This window comes from Oncorhynchus nerka, linkage group LG12, assembly GCF_034236695.1.
Source record: "Oncorhynchus nerka isolate Pitt River linkage group LG12, Oner_Uvic_2.0, whole genome shotgun sequence".
NCBI lineage: Eukaryota > Metazoa > Chordata > Actinopteri > Salmoniformes > Salmonidae > Oncorhynchus > Oncorhynchus nerka.
In genome coordinates this window covers 43,225,255-43,244,672 of record NC_088407.1, presented here as the reverse complement: position 1 = coordinate 43,244,672, position 19,418 = coordinate 43,225,255, and the positions used below count along the sequence as shown (strand labels likewise).

Genomic DNA, 19,418 nt, shown 5'->3' with positions numbered 1-19,418 from the left:
GTCCGGAGGAGAGGTGCTGGGTACCCACCAGGGACATTTTGGATCCGTCAATGTTGAGGGATTTCCATCGCCTCCATCCGGATCGCCCTGCGCCTCGTCCTCCGGGTCGACCTCGAGGCCGGTGTCTGCGCGCTGCAGGAGCCACGCGTCAAGGGGGGGGTACTGTCACGACTCCGACCGAAGGACACTCCCCTTCCCGTTCGGGTGGCGCTCGGCGGTCGTCGTCGCCGGCCTACTAGCTGCTACTGATTATTTCCTCCCCCTCCTTATGTGTTGATTGAGTGCACCTGTTTTGAATTAGGTAGTAGGCTTTATTAGTCAGCCGGCCCGCAGAGTTCCTTGTGCGGGATTAATTATTGTGACCATCTGTTTTAGTGCACTTGTGTGCACGTCTATAGGTTTTGTGTTTTTCCCATTTTGTGGGTTTTCCCTGGACCGTTTAAGTCCCGCTGTTTGGGGGCATTTGTTTGCTCATTACGCCCTGTGTGTTCGTGAGGGTTTGCTTATGTTCGCCGTTTGTTCGGTGCATTAAAATAGCACTCACCTGAACTCTCTGTTTCCTGCACTTGACTCCTCACCCACTACACTCAGATCGTTACATGAGCAAATATTTCTAAAAACCTCTTTTCAATGTTTCATTGTGTGGAATTGATAAGGTAAAAAAAACTATTTAATCCATGTTAGGTTGTAACGGAACAAAATGTTGAAAAAGTCAAGGGGTCTGAATACTTTCGGAATGCGCTGAATCTAATTATTTCGGAAGTAAGCGCTAGGGGTCCATTTGGGATTGGGCATAAAATCACCTTGCATTCAGCGGTTATGAATTTGTGATGCAACCGACTGTCCACGTTTTTCTGTGCAATACCCTTTTGATTTGAACATTTGAAAAGTTTTGGTGTATGTACTAGGCAATTTGATTTAATTTATAAACAGTACCAGTGTGACATGGATATCTCAACTCTATGTAAGGGGCTTTACAGTGAGAGCATGTCCACCAATTTCCCAGTTCCTCTTTCCTTCCTGCTTCGTACAATTTGTTCCATGTCAGGCTGAAGGCTCACAGGCCCTGACCTCCTATCTTTCACTCCACACCTGTCTGGTAAGGCCCGCTAAAGCCATGACCCCGGTGTTATCTCCCGTACTTAAAGCAGGTGATTGCAGGTCTAATGAGTGATAAGGGGGTTGTTAAAAACAGCTGCTACGCCCGAGTGGCAAAGAAAGAGGAAAGAGTGGAGATTCCATGGTAAGGCCATATGGATAAAGGGATAGTGGCAGTTTGTGTGTACACGTATGTGTGTGTGCGCCCATAAAAAGGTAAAAACCAAAAGAGCTAGATCATCTGTCACCAGCTTGGCATGATGGTATCCACCTGGCTGTGACATATTTGACATGTCCCGTGTTCATGTGCTGCATGGGAACACGTGTGAGGTGAGAGGGATTGGCAGTGCCATCATGAGTGTGTGAAGACTGTTTGTGCCCTTGGGATAATTCCAAAGAGGGATGGTCCATTTAACACACTTAAAGGGATATTTCATTTTTTTAGCATGTTAGACCTCATTTTCCACTTACTTTTAGTGTTGAAGCATCTTCCAGACAGTTGTTTTAGTCAGAGTTCCATTCATGAGATGTCTTAGTTGTTTGCTCGAGCCATACAGTGTATTGGTCAGACTCGCAAGCATAAAAGTGTATAACTCGAACTGTGTTTACTTCCTGTATTTCCCTTGTCTTGGAACGCATGTCTCGCATAGCCACAACTCCAAATTTCACAGAGCCTGGTTCTCGAGGCTAGTGCAGTGCAAACGCGGCTTTCAAGCCGGACAGCTACGAGCCTGAAGAGGATGCATACTTTGCAGAACCATATTTATAATTTATGAGCCAGAATATACTGACGATGAGTTTTGACAGATAGAAGCAAAGACAGCACGGGGGAAATAGCAACAGGTGATCCGGCAGACCAGCAACAGGGCCCAGTTAACTAGGGGTATAAATGTGAAAAATCTGAGAAAAATGCAAGGCAATGCCGACTGAAATTTAGTGTCTGGGCTGTCCCGATGGAACTTGATAATGCCAACACTTGAATAAATACATTTGTTTGCCGAAGACACTGAGGATGTCGGTCACAGCACAAGTCTGTGTGACAGATCATTCAGATTCCCCAGCACTTATCAACCCAGGAGTAATTGAACATTTTTTTCCATGTCAATAAGATCAGCTGAAAAAAAGTTTGCATATCCAGTGGGACCAAATGGGCAGCTGTCCATAGAGTAAGTAAACGTTTGAAATTGAAGTTATCAATAGTGTATACATATCAATTTGAACATGTTATCGGTTTCCTATAATGATATATTCCCATGTTCCATAGTCAATATCATCTTGTTGCGTATCGCATTGTGATGGAATGGGTACTCAAGGCAGACAAAAAGGTAACAGACAAGTAAATGCCATCCTGCGTCGTTGAGGCCATCCATAGAAAGTATCCTTCCCCCTTCAGGAGGATACATTGGATTCAAGGATTCTAAGCACGTGCACCTGCTTCTCTGAACCACTTGGTTCTCAAGAATGTCCAGTATAAAGACTGAACACGTAATGACACTAACGTTTTATTACACAACCTGTCTATGGCTATGACCAATGTAAATACAAGCTGTTTAAGTAGCCATGAGTATGTGAACAACATAAAGTTACTTGTTCTTCAACACAAACATGTTCCCAAATAAAAGACAACACTGCAAGTATGTGTTGTAGACAATCAAATTTGTAATGAAGGTTATAAAAGTAAACACACATACAACTAATAGAAAAATACACTTGACTAAGTAAATGGACATGTAAACATGTTCTACACGGCTACTTTAGCAGTCCAACAACCTATGTAGCTTCTACTTCGACATCTAGGCTACACATATCCTTATCCTTGTCCTAGCTAGTGACATCTATCCGTATCCTTAGTCCCTTCGGAGCCAGTAAACCGCTTGTTTTCCTTATCTGTATTTCCGTATGTGTAGCCACGCACTTTGTTGACAAGTGAGAGATGACACGCCTGCTCCTGAGCGGAACAACGCTGGCAACTTACTTTGGCTGAAGTATCTAGTTTTTTTTCAAAAGCACAATTGCGGATGTTTGGAGAGAAAAAAACAATATCTTTCAACAGGCCCCCCAAAAAACATAATCGTCATTAGAATTTTATGTGGAGACGTTTTGAAGCACATTTTTGGGTGAGTCTGGCCACTACCATTATATGGGTCATGCAAGCAACTAAGCCAGCCAAAGAAATCTCAGGAATGGAACGTTGGCCAAAACAACTGTCTGGAGGATGCTTCAACACTAAAAGTAGAAAATAAGGTCCATGGTGTTTTTAGTCTTTTGTGTCCAACAATGAAAATGATGTAAAAATAAATAAATAGTCACCACCCCCTTTCAAAATGTTCACCTTGTTGCCCGAAATAAAAAACGGATTCAAATCGGACATTTTCCGGCTATATTTACACACAGTATACACACAATATCCAAGTAAATAAAAAAATATGTAACTCTGAAAATGAATTACAAGTAAAACAGTAAAATACCCTATTTGGATAAGTGAACACCCCCCTGAGTAAATACTTAGTGGAACCACCTTTTGCTTGAATTATAGCCAAGAGTCTCTTTGAATATGTCTCTAATAACTTTGCACCCCTAGACTGTGCAATATTTGCCCATTCTTCCTTGCAGAATTGTTCAAGCTCAGTCAAATTGCATGGTGACCGCTCATGGACTGCACTCTTCCAAGTCATTCCACAGATTCACGATGGGATTTAGGTCAGGGCTCTGGCTAGGCCACTCAAGGACATTCGAAAATAAAAGAGAGCCGCACACTCTAGGAGCTCAGATGCAAAAATGTAATACCAACGTTTCGACAGCCAAGCTGTCTTCATCAGGGTATAATCACAAACACTGCGGGATGACTTGTTTATATAGTGTCAAAAGACACAGGTGTCTGTAATCATAGCCAAGAGTGGCCTAATATCATTGGTTAATAATCAAATATTAAAATGTCATACAAAGAACAGCATAAAAACAACAAATGGATAGCATACGATCATAGATTAATTTGACTACACAAGTTTACAAACAATTACAATGGCAAAGTCACAATAATCACAAGAATGGCTTAAGATCAAAGTCTACGTTGAGACCGAAAAGGGCGCAAGGGTCTTTAAATTAAAGATCCAGGCAGCCTCTCGCTTTAACAATAAATTATCAAGGTCACTCAAGGACATTCACCTTGTCCTTCAGCCACTGTACGGTTGCTTTTGGCGGTTTGCTTTGGGGTCATTGTCATGTTGAAACGTGAACCATCTTCCCATTTTCAACTTCCTGGTAGTGGGCTGCAGGTTATAAATATAACGTTTATTTGGAAAGTAAGAAATATATATATATTTTTAAAAGCATTCATGATTTGCGTAAATGTAATATACTAACTATTACTCTTGAATAAAAATATGAAATGGTATTACATTTGGTGAAGAGCACATTATGGCTTGTTTAGGACTCGAAACTCAAAGTTTAAGACTTGAGACTTGAGTTGAGACTTGTCGGTCTTGACTTGGGACTTGACTTGAGTGCCAAGACTTGAGACTTACTTGTAATTTGTAAAACAACGACTTGGTCTGCCAACAGGTGTCTACTAGTTACAGAAAAAACTCACTATCACACCCATGTGTACACTCATGCGGGCTACTATAATTACAGCCACACTCAAATAGACTTGAACTCTCAAACACACACAGTCAATCATGATCATAATTGTACTCATTCCACTTGAACATGTGAGAAAACAAGATTTGTGAGAGCTATATTTCTATCTGCCCTTGCTCTGCCTCGTTATTTTTGGGAGTGTTTCCCGAATGTTGAGCAAGCAAATGCTAGCCTAATCTTGCTAATGACATCATTTCCCCTCTGTTGTTTACAATGTACAACCCTCCATCTTTCGAATGTTCCCAATTGGCTAAAGACTTGGCTGCTTGTTTACGGAACCAGAAGATAGAGTTGAAGTCGGAAGTTTACATACACCTTAGCCAAATACATTTAAACTCAGTTTTTCACAATTCCTGACATTTAATCCTAGTAAAAATTGTCTTAGGTCAGTTAGGATGATCACTTCATTTTAAGAATGTGATATATCAGAATAATAGTAGAGAGAATGATTTATTTCAGCTTTTATTTCTTTCATCACATTCCCAGTGGGTCAAAAGTTTACATACACTCAATTAGTATTTGGTAGCATTGCCTTTAAATTGTTTAACTTGGGTCAAACTTTTCGGGTAGCCTTCCACAAGCTTCCCACAATAAGCTGGGTGAATTTTGGCCCATTCCTCCTGACAGAGCTGGTGTAACTGAGTCAGGTTTGTAGGCCTCCTTGCTCGCACACGCTTTTTCAGTTCTGCCCACACATTTTCTATAGGATTGAGGTCAGTGCTTTGTGATGGCCACTCCAATACCTTGACTTTGTTGTCCTTAAGCCATTTTGCCACAACTTTGGAAGTATGCTTGGGGTCATTGTCCATTTGGAAGACCCATTTGCGACCAAGCATTAACTTCCTGACTGATGTCTTGAGATGTTGCTTCAATATGTCCACCTAATTTTCCTGCCTCATGATGCCATCTATTTTGTGAAGTGCACCAGTCCCTCCTGCAGCAAAGCACCCCCACAACATGATGCTGTCACCCCCGTGCGTCCCAGTTGGGATGGTGTTGTTCGGCATGCAAGCCTCCCCCTTTTTCTTACAAACATAACAATGGTCATTATGGCCAAACAGTTCTATTTGTGTTTCATCAGACCAGAGGACATTTCTCCAAAAAGTACGATCTTTGTCCCCATGTGCAGTTGCAAACCGTAGTCTGGCTTTTTTATGGCGGGTTTGGAGCAGTGGCTTTTCCTTGCTGAGCGGCATTTCAGGTTATGTTGATATAGGACTCGTTTTACTGTGGATATAGATACTTTTGTACCTGTTTCCTCCAGCATCTTCACACGGTCCTTTGCAGTTGTTCTGGGATTATTTGCACTTTTGTACCAAAGTACGTTCATCTCTAGGAGACAGAATGCGTCTCTAACCTGAGCGGTATGACGGCTGCGTGGTCCCGTGGTGTTTATACTTGCGTACTATTGTTTGTACAGATGAACGTGATACCCTCAGGCGTTTGGAAATTGCTCCCAAGGATGAACCAGACTTGTGGAGGTCTACAATTGGTTTTCTGAGGTCTTGGCTGATTTATTTTGATTTTCCCATGATGTCAAGCAAAGAGGCACTGAGTTTGAAGGTAGGCCTTGAAATACATCCACAGGTACACCTCCAATTGACTCAAATTATGTCAATTAGACTATCAGAAGCTTCTAAAGCCATGACATCATTTTCTGGAATTTTCCAAGCTGTTTAAAGGCACAGTCAACTTACTGTATGTAAACTTCTGACCCACTGGAATGTGAAATGTAAGTGAAATAATCTGTCTGTAAACAATTGTTGGAAAAATTGTCATGCACAAAGTAGATGTCCTAAACAACTTGCCAAACTATAGTTTATTAGCAATACATTTATGGATGTTGAAAAACAAGTTTTAATGACTGCAACCTAAGTGTATGTAAACTTCCGACTTCAACTGTAACTATTACCAGCTAGCCTAATTCCAATCCGATTTCAAACATGTTACCACATCAAAAGGAAGTAGCATGTTTTTTTTAACTGGTGGAATTAATGAGATGTATGCTATTCAATGGCGTATGTCCATTTACAACAAACCAATCACCCCAGAAACTGTGCTGTTGTGCCATGGCCTTATCTTAATCTGGAGTCAATAAGAGGGCAAACAAACACACACACACTTCAGTGCATTGAATCACTACATAAGGCGGCAACCTAAAATACACCCCCTCCAGTGTGTGTGTGTGTGTGTGTGTGTGTGTGTGTTTCAGTGTGCCTATGTTCCTATGTTCCTGATCAACTGTAGCCTACGCAAGCGTGAGTAGTATGTCAAGTATGCTTGAAATAAATCCCTGTCACTGAGCAGCTTTCTAAGATGGATCGATGGGAATCTTGGGAACACACAGACACACACGCTGACTAGTCCACACGCATATGCGTTACATAGCAGCACATTAACACAGACAAGGAAATACACTGCCCACCTGAACTTCAGGCCCCACGCTACATCCTCTCTGACACATGTATGACAGACTGTTGGTGAAACATCATGTCTGCAAGCTCATTTTAGCGTTCCTTGCAATAACAGAGTGAATAGCACACAGACATACTTGTGATTTCTAGAAGAATGTAGATTAGACATGCAAACATAACTACATAAACAGACCCATGCCAGACACACAAACTTCAGCTGCTTCAACTCCCAAATCCTATAAAACTGACACAATCTCTCTCTTTCTCTCGTGAACTAGACCCCAGGGTCTGACTGGCCTTTCCGTTCCAGGCATGCTCACATGGGGATCACGTCCATGTAACTGGCCCTGTAATTGTCTTCATTAGGCTGACCTCCTAGAGTCAGGAGTGGAACGGGGCCCATCCACACCAATGAGGATCATTATCTTTGGGTGTCCTAAGCCCTCGCTCTCAAGAATTACCACTTTCACAGCCTCCACCGTGGTCAGTGACACATATCTTCCCAAAATGTCTGAAAGGGGTTGTGCCTTGAAATAATTCCAATAATTAGAAGAGCTAGCAGCCAGGGCTTACTGATACAATGGTATCAGTAACGTTTGGGGTGAGCTTTCCAACATCTCCACCAGGCCATTCAAAATGTGCAATGGTGGCACAAAATGGCTGCTCATTTTGGAGTTGGTTGCGTCACAATATAGAGCGCCTCTACACCCGACATGAAAAGTTAGCATTGTTGCACAAAATGGGTGCCATGTAACATTGAAGTGGGTGCCACTAAAGGTTGAAGCGAAGCAAGTGTAAAGGAGAGCGACTTCAATCATCTATCACCATCACTATATGAAATGTATTAAAATTGGTGATGCCGCCCCCTGCCAACAAACACTCAGTGTTTTTATTGAAGACCGTGGTGGCTGCAGCTCTGTATATTGCTGCAGGATCCTTAGTGCTCCGCCTAACATGCTGACCAAACCGCTCGCGCCCGTGTGTCCGCGTATGCATGTTGATTTTGTACCCCCACACCAGACACGATCAGGACACGCAGGTTGAAATATCAAAACAAACTCTGAACCAATTATATTAATTTGGGGACAGCATTAAAAGCATTAAACATTTATGGCAATTTAGCTAGCTATATCCTGGGATATAAACATTGGGTTGTTATTTTACCTGAAATGCGCAAGGTCACACACAAGCTGTGTGAAAGTATTCTAGGCAGTTTAGGATGGAAACACTGTTGAGCTATGGTCCATACACACAAAAGCCAGATTCCTGTTTTCAGAGGAGAACCAGATGTGTAATAAATTGAAGTAGGATGTGTGTGTGTGTGTGTTCGTGTGTGTGCGTGCGTGCGTGCGTGTGTGTGTGTGTGTGTGTGTGTGATGAAGTAAATTGAAATGAGTTTGTGTAATACTAATGTGATGTTATAAAGAACTGAAATGCGTTCCATGTTAAAACACGTAAGAGTTATTTTGAGTGCAACAGTTACGGGTGGTTGCATGGCTGTTTAGTTACAAAAACACTGTACAGCCCACATGCTTGTTGATCATTGAGATAGCGTTGAGATACGCTGTTTCAAGTGTGTATGTGTGTGTGGCTGCAGTAGTCTCTTTCAAAGTAACCAGGTCATTCACCTAAAGCCACAGGCCCAAGCAAAAATGCTCTGAATCAGTGGTGACCCGTCATTCAGGGCAGTTTTGCCTCTCTTGCATGTCATTTTGGAATTAATGCGTGTCACATATCAGTTTGCAAACTAACAATGTAAACAAAAATATATTTAGTTAATAAAGCCGCATACAAACATGGTCGATATTTTGCTTTATTGAGTAAGGCAGCTCCAAAATGCAGGTGTTTCAGCCTAGTTCAGAGCTTTATGTGGTGGAGGGGCAGCCAGAGGAAAATACAGAGCGTAGGGGTTGGTAATGTTCTCTAGTTGTGCCATGACTGGCTCAGTGTTCAGTCACTCATGGGGGACTGCGTCACTGCAAAATCTACAGGGAGAGCTTGAAAGTTCAAGCCCCCTTGGGTGCTGACATATATTTACATTAGTAGTGCCCATCCAAGAAGGCTCAAGATCATTGGCCACAGATAAAATTACGTCAAATCACGTTATATCTACCGTAGCTTTGATCGGACTGATCATGTCAACATCTTACTTTCAAAATATTAGCTAGCAAGCTGGACAAGCAGTCATCGTCATGAATCACGTCAAGAATCTACTGGCAAATCCTTTTCAATCCTTGTTATATGAAGAGAAATTATAGATAAAATGTATCAGTGCTCATCGGCCATTGGGATATAGACATTACACAACAAGTTGGAAATTGCAAATTCAACAATAAGGGGTTTGGAAGGAATCAGTGTCTAACTGCAAGCGTTGCAAAGCAATTCCTATTTTGCTTCCCCTGCCTGCTATTCGGTGGAGAGGGCGTGTGGTCCAAGTCTGGTTTTAAGGGTCTCTTTTCAAAGCTTAAAAGGATAAACATTCACATACAACACCATGGGCCAGAAAAGGTTGAAGATATTGGCCGACTTCTGCTGCATTCAAAACAACTGGAAACTTGTAACTGGGACATCTCAGACTTCAGTGAGTTCAAGACAACAGGGAACTTTTTTTTAAACAAGTTCCGACTGGGAAAATATGTTTTGAACGGTCATCCAACTCGGAATTCCAAGTCGGGAACTCTGGGCTCTTTCTAGAGATCCGAGCTGAAGATCACTGATGTCATGATTCAACCTTGTTTGAGTCCAAAAATGTATTGTATGCTGCTCCATAAATTCTGTAATATGCCAGGGAGATATGAATAATGTAGCTAAGAAAGTATTACTAAGTGTATGTTGTGTAGTAAACTGTTAGTAGCCCATGTGCCTCACACTAATAATTTAGCCCCTTTACCCTACTGTTCTGAAATGGTGGGGCACATGCAACCTACAGCCTGTTTTAGAGAAATGTCATCATCGAATATATTAATTGTCTGCTTATATGCCCCCTTTATTTATCCTACGGTTCCGACTCGGTGTACAGGGTTAATACCGCAAGAAAGAACCATGTTCTGAATTCTGTTGCTGTACATTTAGTTATTTGTACATCTCAATTGTCAGTAGAAACCCCATTTGTTGAAAAGAAAGCTCTCCTGTAGTAGAGACAGCTTTATGTAGGCTCTAACAGTTTGTGGGCACCATTTGTCACTGTTATAGTGCAATTCATGTATTGTTTAGTGTTGTATTGTGTAATGGCTTAGCTGGCATGCAGCTAAAACTTTTTTGCCCGACCAAGATTTACATGCTCTGCATAATGCAATACTAATTAACATATAACAATGTTACAATGTGTCTTTATAACATTATGTAGTGGTGGACGATGTCACTGGGGAGGGGGGGATTCGACAATACTATGAGGCTTACCTTAAATTGAAAAGGATGAATCTCGTTGAGCGAGTGTCTTCTTAGCTTCTTGGTTAAAGTCTTCAACATCCTGAACTTTTACGGATATGGCTTATCTATCTTCACTTAGCTATTTGTGTTGCTGGTGTGAAGCCATGCAACAACTACTTTGAAATGTACAGCAGTTTGCACATTAAAAGGCACAGACTTACTTACTAAAGCAAACAGTAACACACATTCACACACACACAGTCACTCACTCACTCACTCACACACGCACACACACACAATGATGACAAACTCAACTTTTGTTGAAGAGAATAACCAGCCCCCAATACCAGCCCCCAATACCATAGTTTGTGCAGGTAAATATCTTGACATAATAGCGGTCGAAATCCGTTATGTGACAGGCTTGATTAAGACTAATTTGAACTAAAACCGACTTCGTTATTGTGCGTTCATTTAGTTTGCTAGCGACGTAGCCAGTCCTGGTAGCTTGTTTCCCAGGTCCCAAATTAATAAACCATAATAGTTTCGACTTTCTCCTCCTCGGCTTTGAAAAAAAAATAATTGTAGGAATAGCGCGCGAGCTATGTCGTCCACTTTCCCTCAACTTGCTCACGTTCAGACACGCGCGCGCACACACACACACACACAGCCGAATGTGTACGTGTACACGTGTACACACACACACACACACACACACACACAGAATCTACATGCTCTCCTACCAGAACATATTCCAGTTCTCTCGTTCATAGATCCGGATTTTTCATTGGCTACTCCACCGAGTGATGTCATTTTTTTCTCAACAAGGAGAGGGTGGCTGCCTGTTTCTTAAAGCAATATCTTGTTTACTTTGACCGATATCAACCGTATATGTCTATATACGTTCTTTATAAGGATTAAGAATGAATATATTTCTGCCAATTTTCGTCTATTGGAGAATCATAGAGTTACTTAGATCTGGGAACTCATCAGGATGATGCCGTTCAGGGGCATCATTTATAAACCATGCATATGTACAAAATATACCCCAAAATGTTCTTGCTCCAGTTTTCACGCAAAAGTTTGCATTTATACAAATTTAACTTGATGTGAGAATGTGGTCAGCTTCACTCAAACTTTAGACCATGCACGTCTGCTAGTGGTTGAAATATTGTATTGCAAGCTGGCATGTAAGTATTATGTGTAAATCGTGGATATGATGACAAGTTTATTCATTAAAAAAAAATAAAACTGGAAACACTAACAATAATGCAGCCTTTTGCCATTACTGAGAAGTCTATGTGTTTTATTTCTTGACTCTAAAATAATAAGACATTGGAATCGTTTTCCTATTTGTTTTATTTTCATAACCTTTGCAGAATAAATTCTTCACATTTCCTGGCTCTGTGATGGGTTCATATTCCGTTTGGAGATTTAAAAAAGCATAATAATAATAATATATGCATTGCCAGTCAAAAGTATGGACACACTCATTCAAGAGTTTTTCTTTATTTGTACTATTTTCTACATTGTAGAATACTAGTGAAGACATCAAAACTATGAAATAACAAATATGGAATCATGTAGTGACCAAAAAATTGTTAAACAAATCCAAAAATATTTTATATTTAAGATTCTTCAAATAACCACACTTTGCCTTGATGACAGCTTTGCACACTCTTGCATATTAAAATAAAACAACTGATACATCACATTTACATACGTTTTCAGACCCTTTACTCAGTACTATGTTGAAGCACCTTTGGCAGCAATTACAGCCTGAAGTTTTCTTGGGTTTGACTCTACAAGCTTGGTACACTTGTATTTAGGGAGTTTCTCCCATTCTTCTCTGCAGATCTTCACAAGCTATGTCAGGTTGGATGGGGAGCGTCGCTGCACAGCTATTTACCGATCTCTCCAGAGATGTTCGATCGGGTTCAAGTCCGGGCTCTGGCTGGGCCACTCAAGGACATTCAGACTTGTCCCAAAGCCACTCCTGCGTTGTTTTGGTTGTCTGCTGAGGGTTTTGTCCTGTTAGAAGGTGAACCTTCACCCCAGTCTGAGGTCCTGAGTGCTCTGGAGCAGGTTTTCATCAAGGATGTCTCTGTACTTTTCTCTGTTCATATTTTCCACGATCCAGACAAGTCTGCCAGTCCCTGCCACTGAAAAACATCCCCACAGCAAGATGCTGCCAACACCATGCTTCACCATAGGGATGGTGCCAGGTTTCCTCCAGATTTGACGCTTGCCATTCAGGCCGAAGAGTTCAATCTGTGTTTCATCAGACAAGAGAATTTTGTTTCTCATGGTCTGAGAGTCCTTTGGGTGCCCTTTGGCAACTCCAAGCGGCCTGTCATGTGCCTTTTACTGAGGAGTGGCTTCCGTATGGTCACTCTACCATAAAGGTATGAATGGTGGAATGCTGCAGAGATGGTTGTCCTTCTGGAAGTTTCTCCCATCTCCACAGAGGGACTCTAGAGCTCTGTCAGAGTGACCATCGGGTTCTTGGTCACCTCTATGACCAACGCCCTTCTGCCCAGATTGCTCAGTTTGGCCGGGCGGCCAGCTCTAGGAAGAGTCTTGGTGGTTCTAAAGTTCTTCTATTTAAGAATGATGCAGGCCACTGTGTTTTGGGGGACTTTCAATGCTGCAGACATTTTTTGGTACCCTTCCCAGATCTGTGCCTCGACAAAATCCTGTCACGGAGCTCTACGGACAATTCCGTTGACCTCATGGCTTGGTTTTTGCTCTGACATGCACTGTCAGCAGTGGTACCTTGTATAGACAGGTGTGTGCCTTTCCAAATAATGTCCAATCAATTGAATCTACCACAGGTGGACTCCAATCAAGTTGTAGAAACATCTCAAGGATGATCAATGGAAATAGGATGCACTTGAGCTCAATTTCGAGTCTCATAGCAAAGGGTCTGAATACTTAAGTAAATAAAGTATTTGTTTTTTATTTTTAATACATTTGCAAACATTTCTAAAAACTTGTTTTCACTTTGTCATTATGGGGTATTGTGTGTAGATTGAATCCATTTTAGAATAAGGCTGTAATGTAGAAAATGTGGAGGGGTCAAGGGGTCTGAATACTTTCTGAATGCTCTGTATGTATAGTTTTTTGTGTGTTCGAGAGCAATGGTGTCTAGATGGAATTTGTATTTTTGGATCACCATTATGTTGGTCTTACTGAGATTTACTGTCAGGGCCCAGGTCTGACAGAATCTGTGCAGAAGATCTAGGTGTTGCTGTAGGCCCTCCTTGGTTGGGGACAGAACACAGTAGACATTTGATTCTAGTAGGGTGAGGCCGGGTGCCACAGACTGTTCTAGTGCCCTTGACAATTCGTTGATATATATGTTGAGAGGGTGGGGCTTAAGCTGCATCCATATCTCACCCACGGCCCTGTGGAAAGAAATGTGTGTTTTTGACAATCCCCCAACAGCACTTTCCATCAATTTGTATTGCAGACCCTCATGCCAAATTGAGGCTAAATCTTTTTTTAAATCAAGAAAGCATTAGAAGACTGCCTTTGTTTTGGTTTGTTTGTCAGTTACGGTGTGCAGGGTGAATACATAGTCTGTCATACTGTAACTTGGCAAAAAGCAAATTTGACATTTGACGTTTTCACTGAGGAAATGTACAAGTCTGCTGTTAATGCCCTGGGGCGGCAGGGTAGTCTAGTGGTTAGAGCGTTGGACTAGTAACCGAAAAGGTTGCAAGTTCAAATCCCCAAGTTGCAAATCTGTCGTTCTGCCCCTGAAACCACTGTTCCTAGGCCGTCATTGAAAATAAGAATTTGTTCTTAACTGACTTGCCTAGTAAAATAATAATAATAATGCAGAGGATTTTCCCAAGGTAGCTGTTGATGCATATCCCATGGTAGTTATTGGGGTCAAATTTGTCTCCAATTTTGTGGATTGGGGGTTATCAGTCCTTGGTTACACATATTGGGGAAGATGCCATAGCTGAGGATGATGTTTAAGTATACACAATATACTTGTTGGTTTAGTGTGTTCAAATTTTACCAGAAGTGGTTAGATTCTATGGATTCTCCAATTGCATTGAGCTGATTTCTTGTGCGCTGTTCCATCTTTTTCCGTAGTGTATTTCTGTATTGTTTTAGTGATTCACCATAGGGAAGGCATAGACTCAGGTTTTCAGGGTCTATATGTTTTTGGGTGGATAGGTTTCTCAATTTATTTCTTAGGTTTTTGCATTCTTCATCAAACCATTTGTCATTGTTTTTCATTTTCTTAGGTTGTCTGCTTGATATTTTTTTATTTGATAGGTCAAATATACTGTTTAGGATTTATACTGCCAAGTCTACACCTCCACTATTAAATTGAAATGTTTTGTCTTGGAAATTGGATTGAAGGGATTGAATTTGCTGTTGCCTAATTGTTTTTTGGTAGGTATCTACACTACTTTCATTCCATCTATAGCATTGTAATATTGTGCAGTGCCTCATGATTAAATATAGCTCTGTTCAGGTAAACTGTGATTTTGCTGTGACCTGATAAGGGTGTTAGTGGGCTGACTGTGAATGCTCTAAGAGGTTGAGTTGAGGTCAGTGATAATCTACAAGTAATCTACAGTACTACTGCCAAGGGATGAGCTGTAGGTGTACCTACCATAGGAGTCTCCTCAAAGCCTACCATTGACTATGTACAGACCCAGCGTGCGACAGAGCTGCAGGAATTGTGACCCATTTTTGTTGGTTGTTTTGTCATAGTTGTGTCTAGGGGGGCATATGGGGGAGGGAATACTGTCACCTCCAGATAGGTGTTTGTCCCCATGTGTAGTGAGAGTGTCAGTTTCTTGTCCGGTTCTGGCATTTAGGTCACCACAGACTGTCCATGGGCCATGTAGCACACATGAGGACATTTGTCTCTGTTGAGATAATTTCCTTGTTCATTTCTAGACAGATGTAAAATGTTCCTGTTTTGACTCATTTAAAATAGTGGGTTAGGTCTGCACTATATCAAATTTGTCACGCCCTGGTCGAAGTATTTTGTGTTTTTCTTTATGTTTTGGTCAGGCCAGGGTGTGACATGGGTTTTTGTATGTGGTGTGTAGCTTAGTGGGATTGTAGCTTAGTGGGGTGTTCTGGGAGAGTCTATGGCTGTCTGAAGTGGTTCTCAATCAGAGGCAGGTGTTTACCGTTGTCTCTGATTGGGAACCGTTACAGAATCACCCACCACAGGACCAAGCAGCGTGTCAACAGGCAGGAGCCACAGGAGAAGCGACAGGTGCAGCAGGAGCAACAGCAGCAGCAGCAAAGGCAGCAGCAGGAGAAGCAACAGAAGCAGCAGCAGCAGTGGGAGAGGCTGCACTCTTTGGATAAATGGACTTGGGAGGAGATCCTTAACGGAAAAGGACCCTGGGCAGAGCCATGGATGGAATTGGAGCTGTCGGCGAAGCAGAGTGCTGAGTCTGAGAGTGTGGAGGATGTAGTGGACACAGTAGAAAGAAAGCTGTTGGCGTGACATAGTATGCACGGCATACCAGTGCCAGCACCACGCATCAGGCCTACAGTGCGTCCCGCCTGTCCGGCACCGCTGCCGGAGCGTCCCGCCTGTCCGGCGCCGCTACCGGAGCCTCCCGCCTGTCCGGCGCCGCTGCCGGAGCGTCCCGCCTGTCCGGCGCCGCTGCCGGAGCCTCCCGCCTGTCCGGCGCCGCTGCCGGAGCGTCCCGCCTGTCCGGCGCCGCTGCCGGAGCCTCCCGCCTGTCCGGCGCCGCTGCCGGAGCGTCCCGCCTGTCCGGCGCCGCTGCCGGAGCTTCCCGCCTGTCCGGTGCTGTCAGAGCTACCGCCCCTCATGCCAGAGGCGCCAGAGCCCCTCATTCCAGAGGCACCAGTACTCCTCAGTCCAGCGCTGCCAGAGCCTTTTTCTCCAGTCTGCCCAGCGCCGTCTGAGCTACCCGTCTGCCCAGCGCCGCCAGTACCGCCAGTCTGCCCACCGCCGCCAGTCTGCCCTGTGCCACCTCCACACTCCAGTCCTCCGGTAGCAGCTCCCCGCACCAGGCTTCCTGTGCGTGTCCTCGATCCAGTGCCACCAGTTCCAGCACCACGCACTGGGCCTTCAGTGCGCCTCGCCTGTTCAGCGCAGCCAGCGCTTTTCTCCTCTACAGCGCTGCCGGAGTCTCCCGCCTGTTCAGCGCAGCCAGAGCTGTCAGTCTACATGGAGCAGCCAGAGCTGCCAGTCGGTAAGGAGCAGCCAGAGCTGTCAGTCAACATGAAGCAGCCAGAGCTGTCAGTCTGCAAGGAGCTGTCAGTCTGCAAGGAGCTGCCAGTCTGCAAGGAGCTGCCAGTCTGCAAGGAGCTGCCAGTCTGCATGGAGCAGCCAGTCTGCAAGGAGCAGCCAGAGCTGTCAGTCAACATGAAGCAGCCAGAGCTGTCAGTCTGCAGAGCTGTCAGTCTGCAAGGAGCTGTCAGTCTGCAAGGAGCTGCCAGTCTGCAAGGAGCTGCCAGTCTGCCCAGCGCCGCCAGTGCTCCCAGTCTGCTCAGCGCCGCCAGTCTGCCCAGCATCGCCAGTCTGCCCAGCGCCGCCAGTCTGCCCAGCGCCGCCAGTCTGCCCAGCACCGCCAGTCTGCCCAGCGCCGCCAGTCTGCCCAGCGCCGCCAGTCTGCCCAGCGCCGCCAGTCTGTCAGGATCAGTTAGATCCATCAGTCAGCCAGGATCCGCCAGAAGTGCCAGTCGGCCAGGATCTGCCAGTAGTGCCAGTCGGCCAGGATCCGCCAGTGTGCCAGGATCCGCCAGTCTGCCAGGATCCGCCAGAAGTGCCAGTCAGCCAGGATCCGCCAGTCAGCCAGGATCTGCCAGATCCGCCAGTCAGCCAGGATCCGCCAGTCAGCCAGGATCTGCCAGAACCGCTAGTCAGCTAGGATCCGCCAGTCAGCCAGGATCCGCCAGTCAGCCAGGATCTGCCAGATCCGCCAGTCAGCCAGGATCCGCCAGTCAGCCAGGATCCGCCAGTCAGCCAGGATCCGCCAGTCAGCCAGGATCTGCCAGAACCGCTAGTCAGCTAGGATCCGCCAGTCAGCCAGGATCCGCCAGTCAGCCAGGATCTGCCAGATCCGCCAGTCAGCCAGGATCCGCCAGTCAGCCAGGATCCGCCAGTCAGCCAGGATCCGCCAGTCAGCCAGTCAGCCAGGATCTGCCAGATCCGCCAGTCAGCCAGGATCCGCCAGTCAGCCAGGATCTGCCAGAACCGCTAGTCAGCCAGGATCCGCCAGTCAGCCAGGATCTGCCAGATCCGCCAGTCAGCCAGGATCCGCCAGTCAGCCAGGATCCGCCAGTCAGCCAGGATCCGCCAGTCAGCCAGTCAGCCAGGATCCGCCAGTCAGCCAGGATCTGCCAGAACCGCTAGTCAGCCAGGATCCGCCAGTCAGCCAGGATCCGCCAGTCAGCCAGGATCTGCCAGATCCGCTTGTCAGCCAGGATACGCCAGTCAGCCAGGATCTGCCAGATCCGCCAGTCAGCCAGGATCTGCCAGTCAGCCAGGATCTGGTAGATCCATCAACCTGCCTGAGCTTCCTCTCACTCCTGAGCTTCCTCTCACTCCTGAGCTTTCTCTCACTCCTGAGCTTTCTCTCACTCTCGAGCTTTCTCTCACTCTCGAGCTTTCTCTCACTCTCGAGCTTTCTCTCACTCCCGAGCTTCCCCTCAGTCCCGAGCTGCCTCCGTCCCGAGCTGTCCTTCAGTCCCGATCTGCTCCTCAGTCCAGTGGGGTTCTGGGTGAGGACTACTAGGCCATGGTCGGCGGCGAGGGTGGACTATCCAGGGACGCGAGGAAGAGGGACTAAGACAGTGTTTGAGTGGGGTCCGCGTCCCCGCACCGGAGCCGCCACCATGGACAGACGCCCACCCGGACCCTCCCTGTTGTTTTGAGGTGCGTTCGGGAGTCCGCACCTTGGGGGGAGGGTTCTGTCACGCCCTGGTCGAAGTATTTTGTGTTTTTCTTTATGTTTTGGTCAGGCTAGGGTGTGACATGGGTTTTTGTATGTGGTGTGTAGCTTAGTGGGATTGTAGCTTAGTGGGGTGTTCTGGGAGAGTCTATGGCTGTCTGAAGTGGTTCTCAATCAGAGGCAGGTGTTTACCGTTGTCTCTGATTGGGAACCATATTTAGGCAGCCATATTCTTTGGTTGTATTGTGGGTGATTGTCCTGTGTGTCTTGATGTCCTTGTTAGAGGTTTGTAGACACATGTATAGGCTGTTTTCGGTTTTCGTTTCGTTTATTGTTTTGTTGAGTTTGTGTGTTGATTCGTGTTAAGTTGTTTTATTAAACATCGATCGAAATCTACACGCTGCAGTTTGGTCCGAGTCTCCTTCACCAGTAGAAAGCCGTTACAAAATTAGTATACCTCCTGAGTCTCCTACCTGTTTCACACCTGGTAGCTTGGTGGATGGGACTACCAGCTCTCTGTGACCTAGAGGGCAACCAGTGGGTCTGTCTCTTCTATTCCATGTTTCTTGTAGGATGACAATTTCTGTATTTCCAATTTATTTGATGAAGTCTGGGTTCCTGCTCTTTAGGCCAAAGGCAAATGACCTCAGACCTTGTATATTCTAACGGCACGTTGGGTGCCGGCTCGCATATATCAGAAGAGCCGTATCTATTTATAAAAAATATATATAAAAAAATAAAGATATGAATAATACAAATATTTAAATGAATAGTATTAACTAATTCAAATAACAAAAAAAGAAAATAAATAATAGGCCTAAATGCTCAAGCGCAATAACATTCGTTCTGACTGTCTGCTCGGAAGAACAGCCTCACCTGGTGTGCCTGTCATTCAGACACGCAGTGTCAACCAACGAACCAAAGATGCGTGTGGGAGGGCCGAGCCAACTCACTCACAGTCACACACTTAGCAGCCGAGGAGAGAGAGGAA

At 44.7% G+C, this 19,418-nt stretch overlaps 1 protein-coding gene across 1 annotated transcript in view; it reads right to left on the bottom strand.

The window, feature by feature from the left end:
• The window catches only part of si:dkey-16j16.4 (uncharacterized), a 66,586-nt gene extending 55,306 nt beyond the window's left edge, over positions 1-11,280 (bottom strand). Inside the window, exon 1 of the mRNA XM_029674931.2 lies at positions 10,551-11,280. Within this exon, the coding sequence (XP_029530791.1) occupies positions 10,551-10,619 (69 nt within the window). The 5' untranslated portion in view covers positions 10,620-11,280. The remainder of the gene's footprint in view (positions 1-10,550) is intronic.
• Between the last annotated feature and the right edge of the window lie 8,138 nt (positions 11,281-19,418).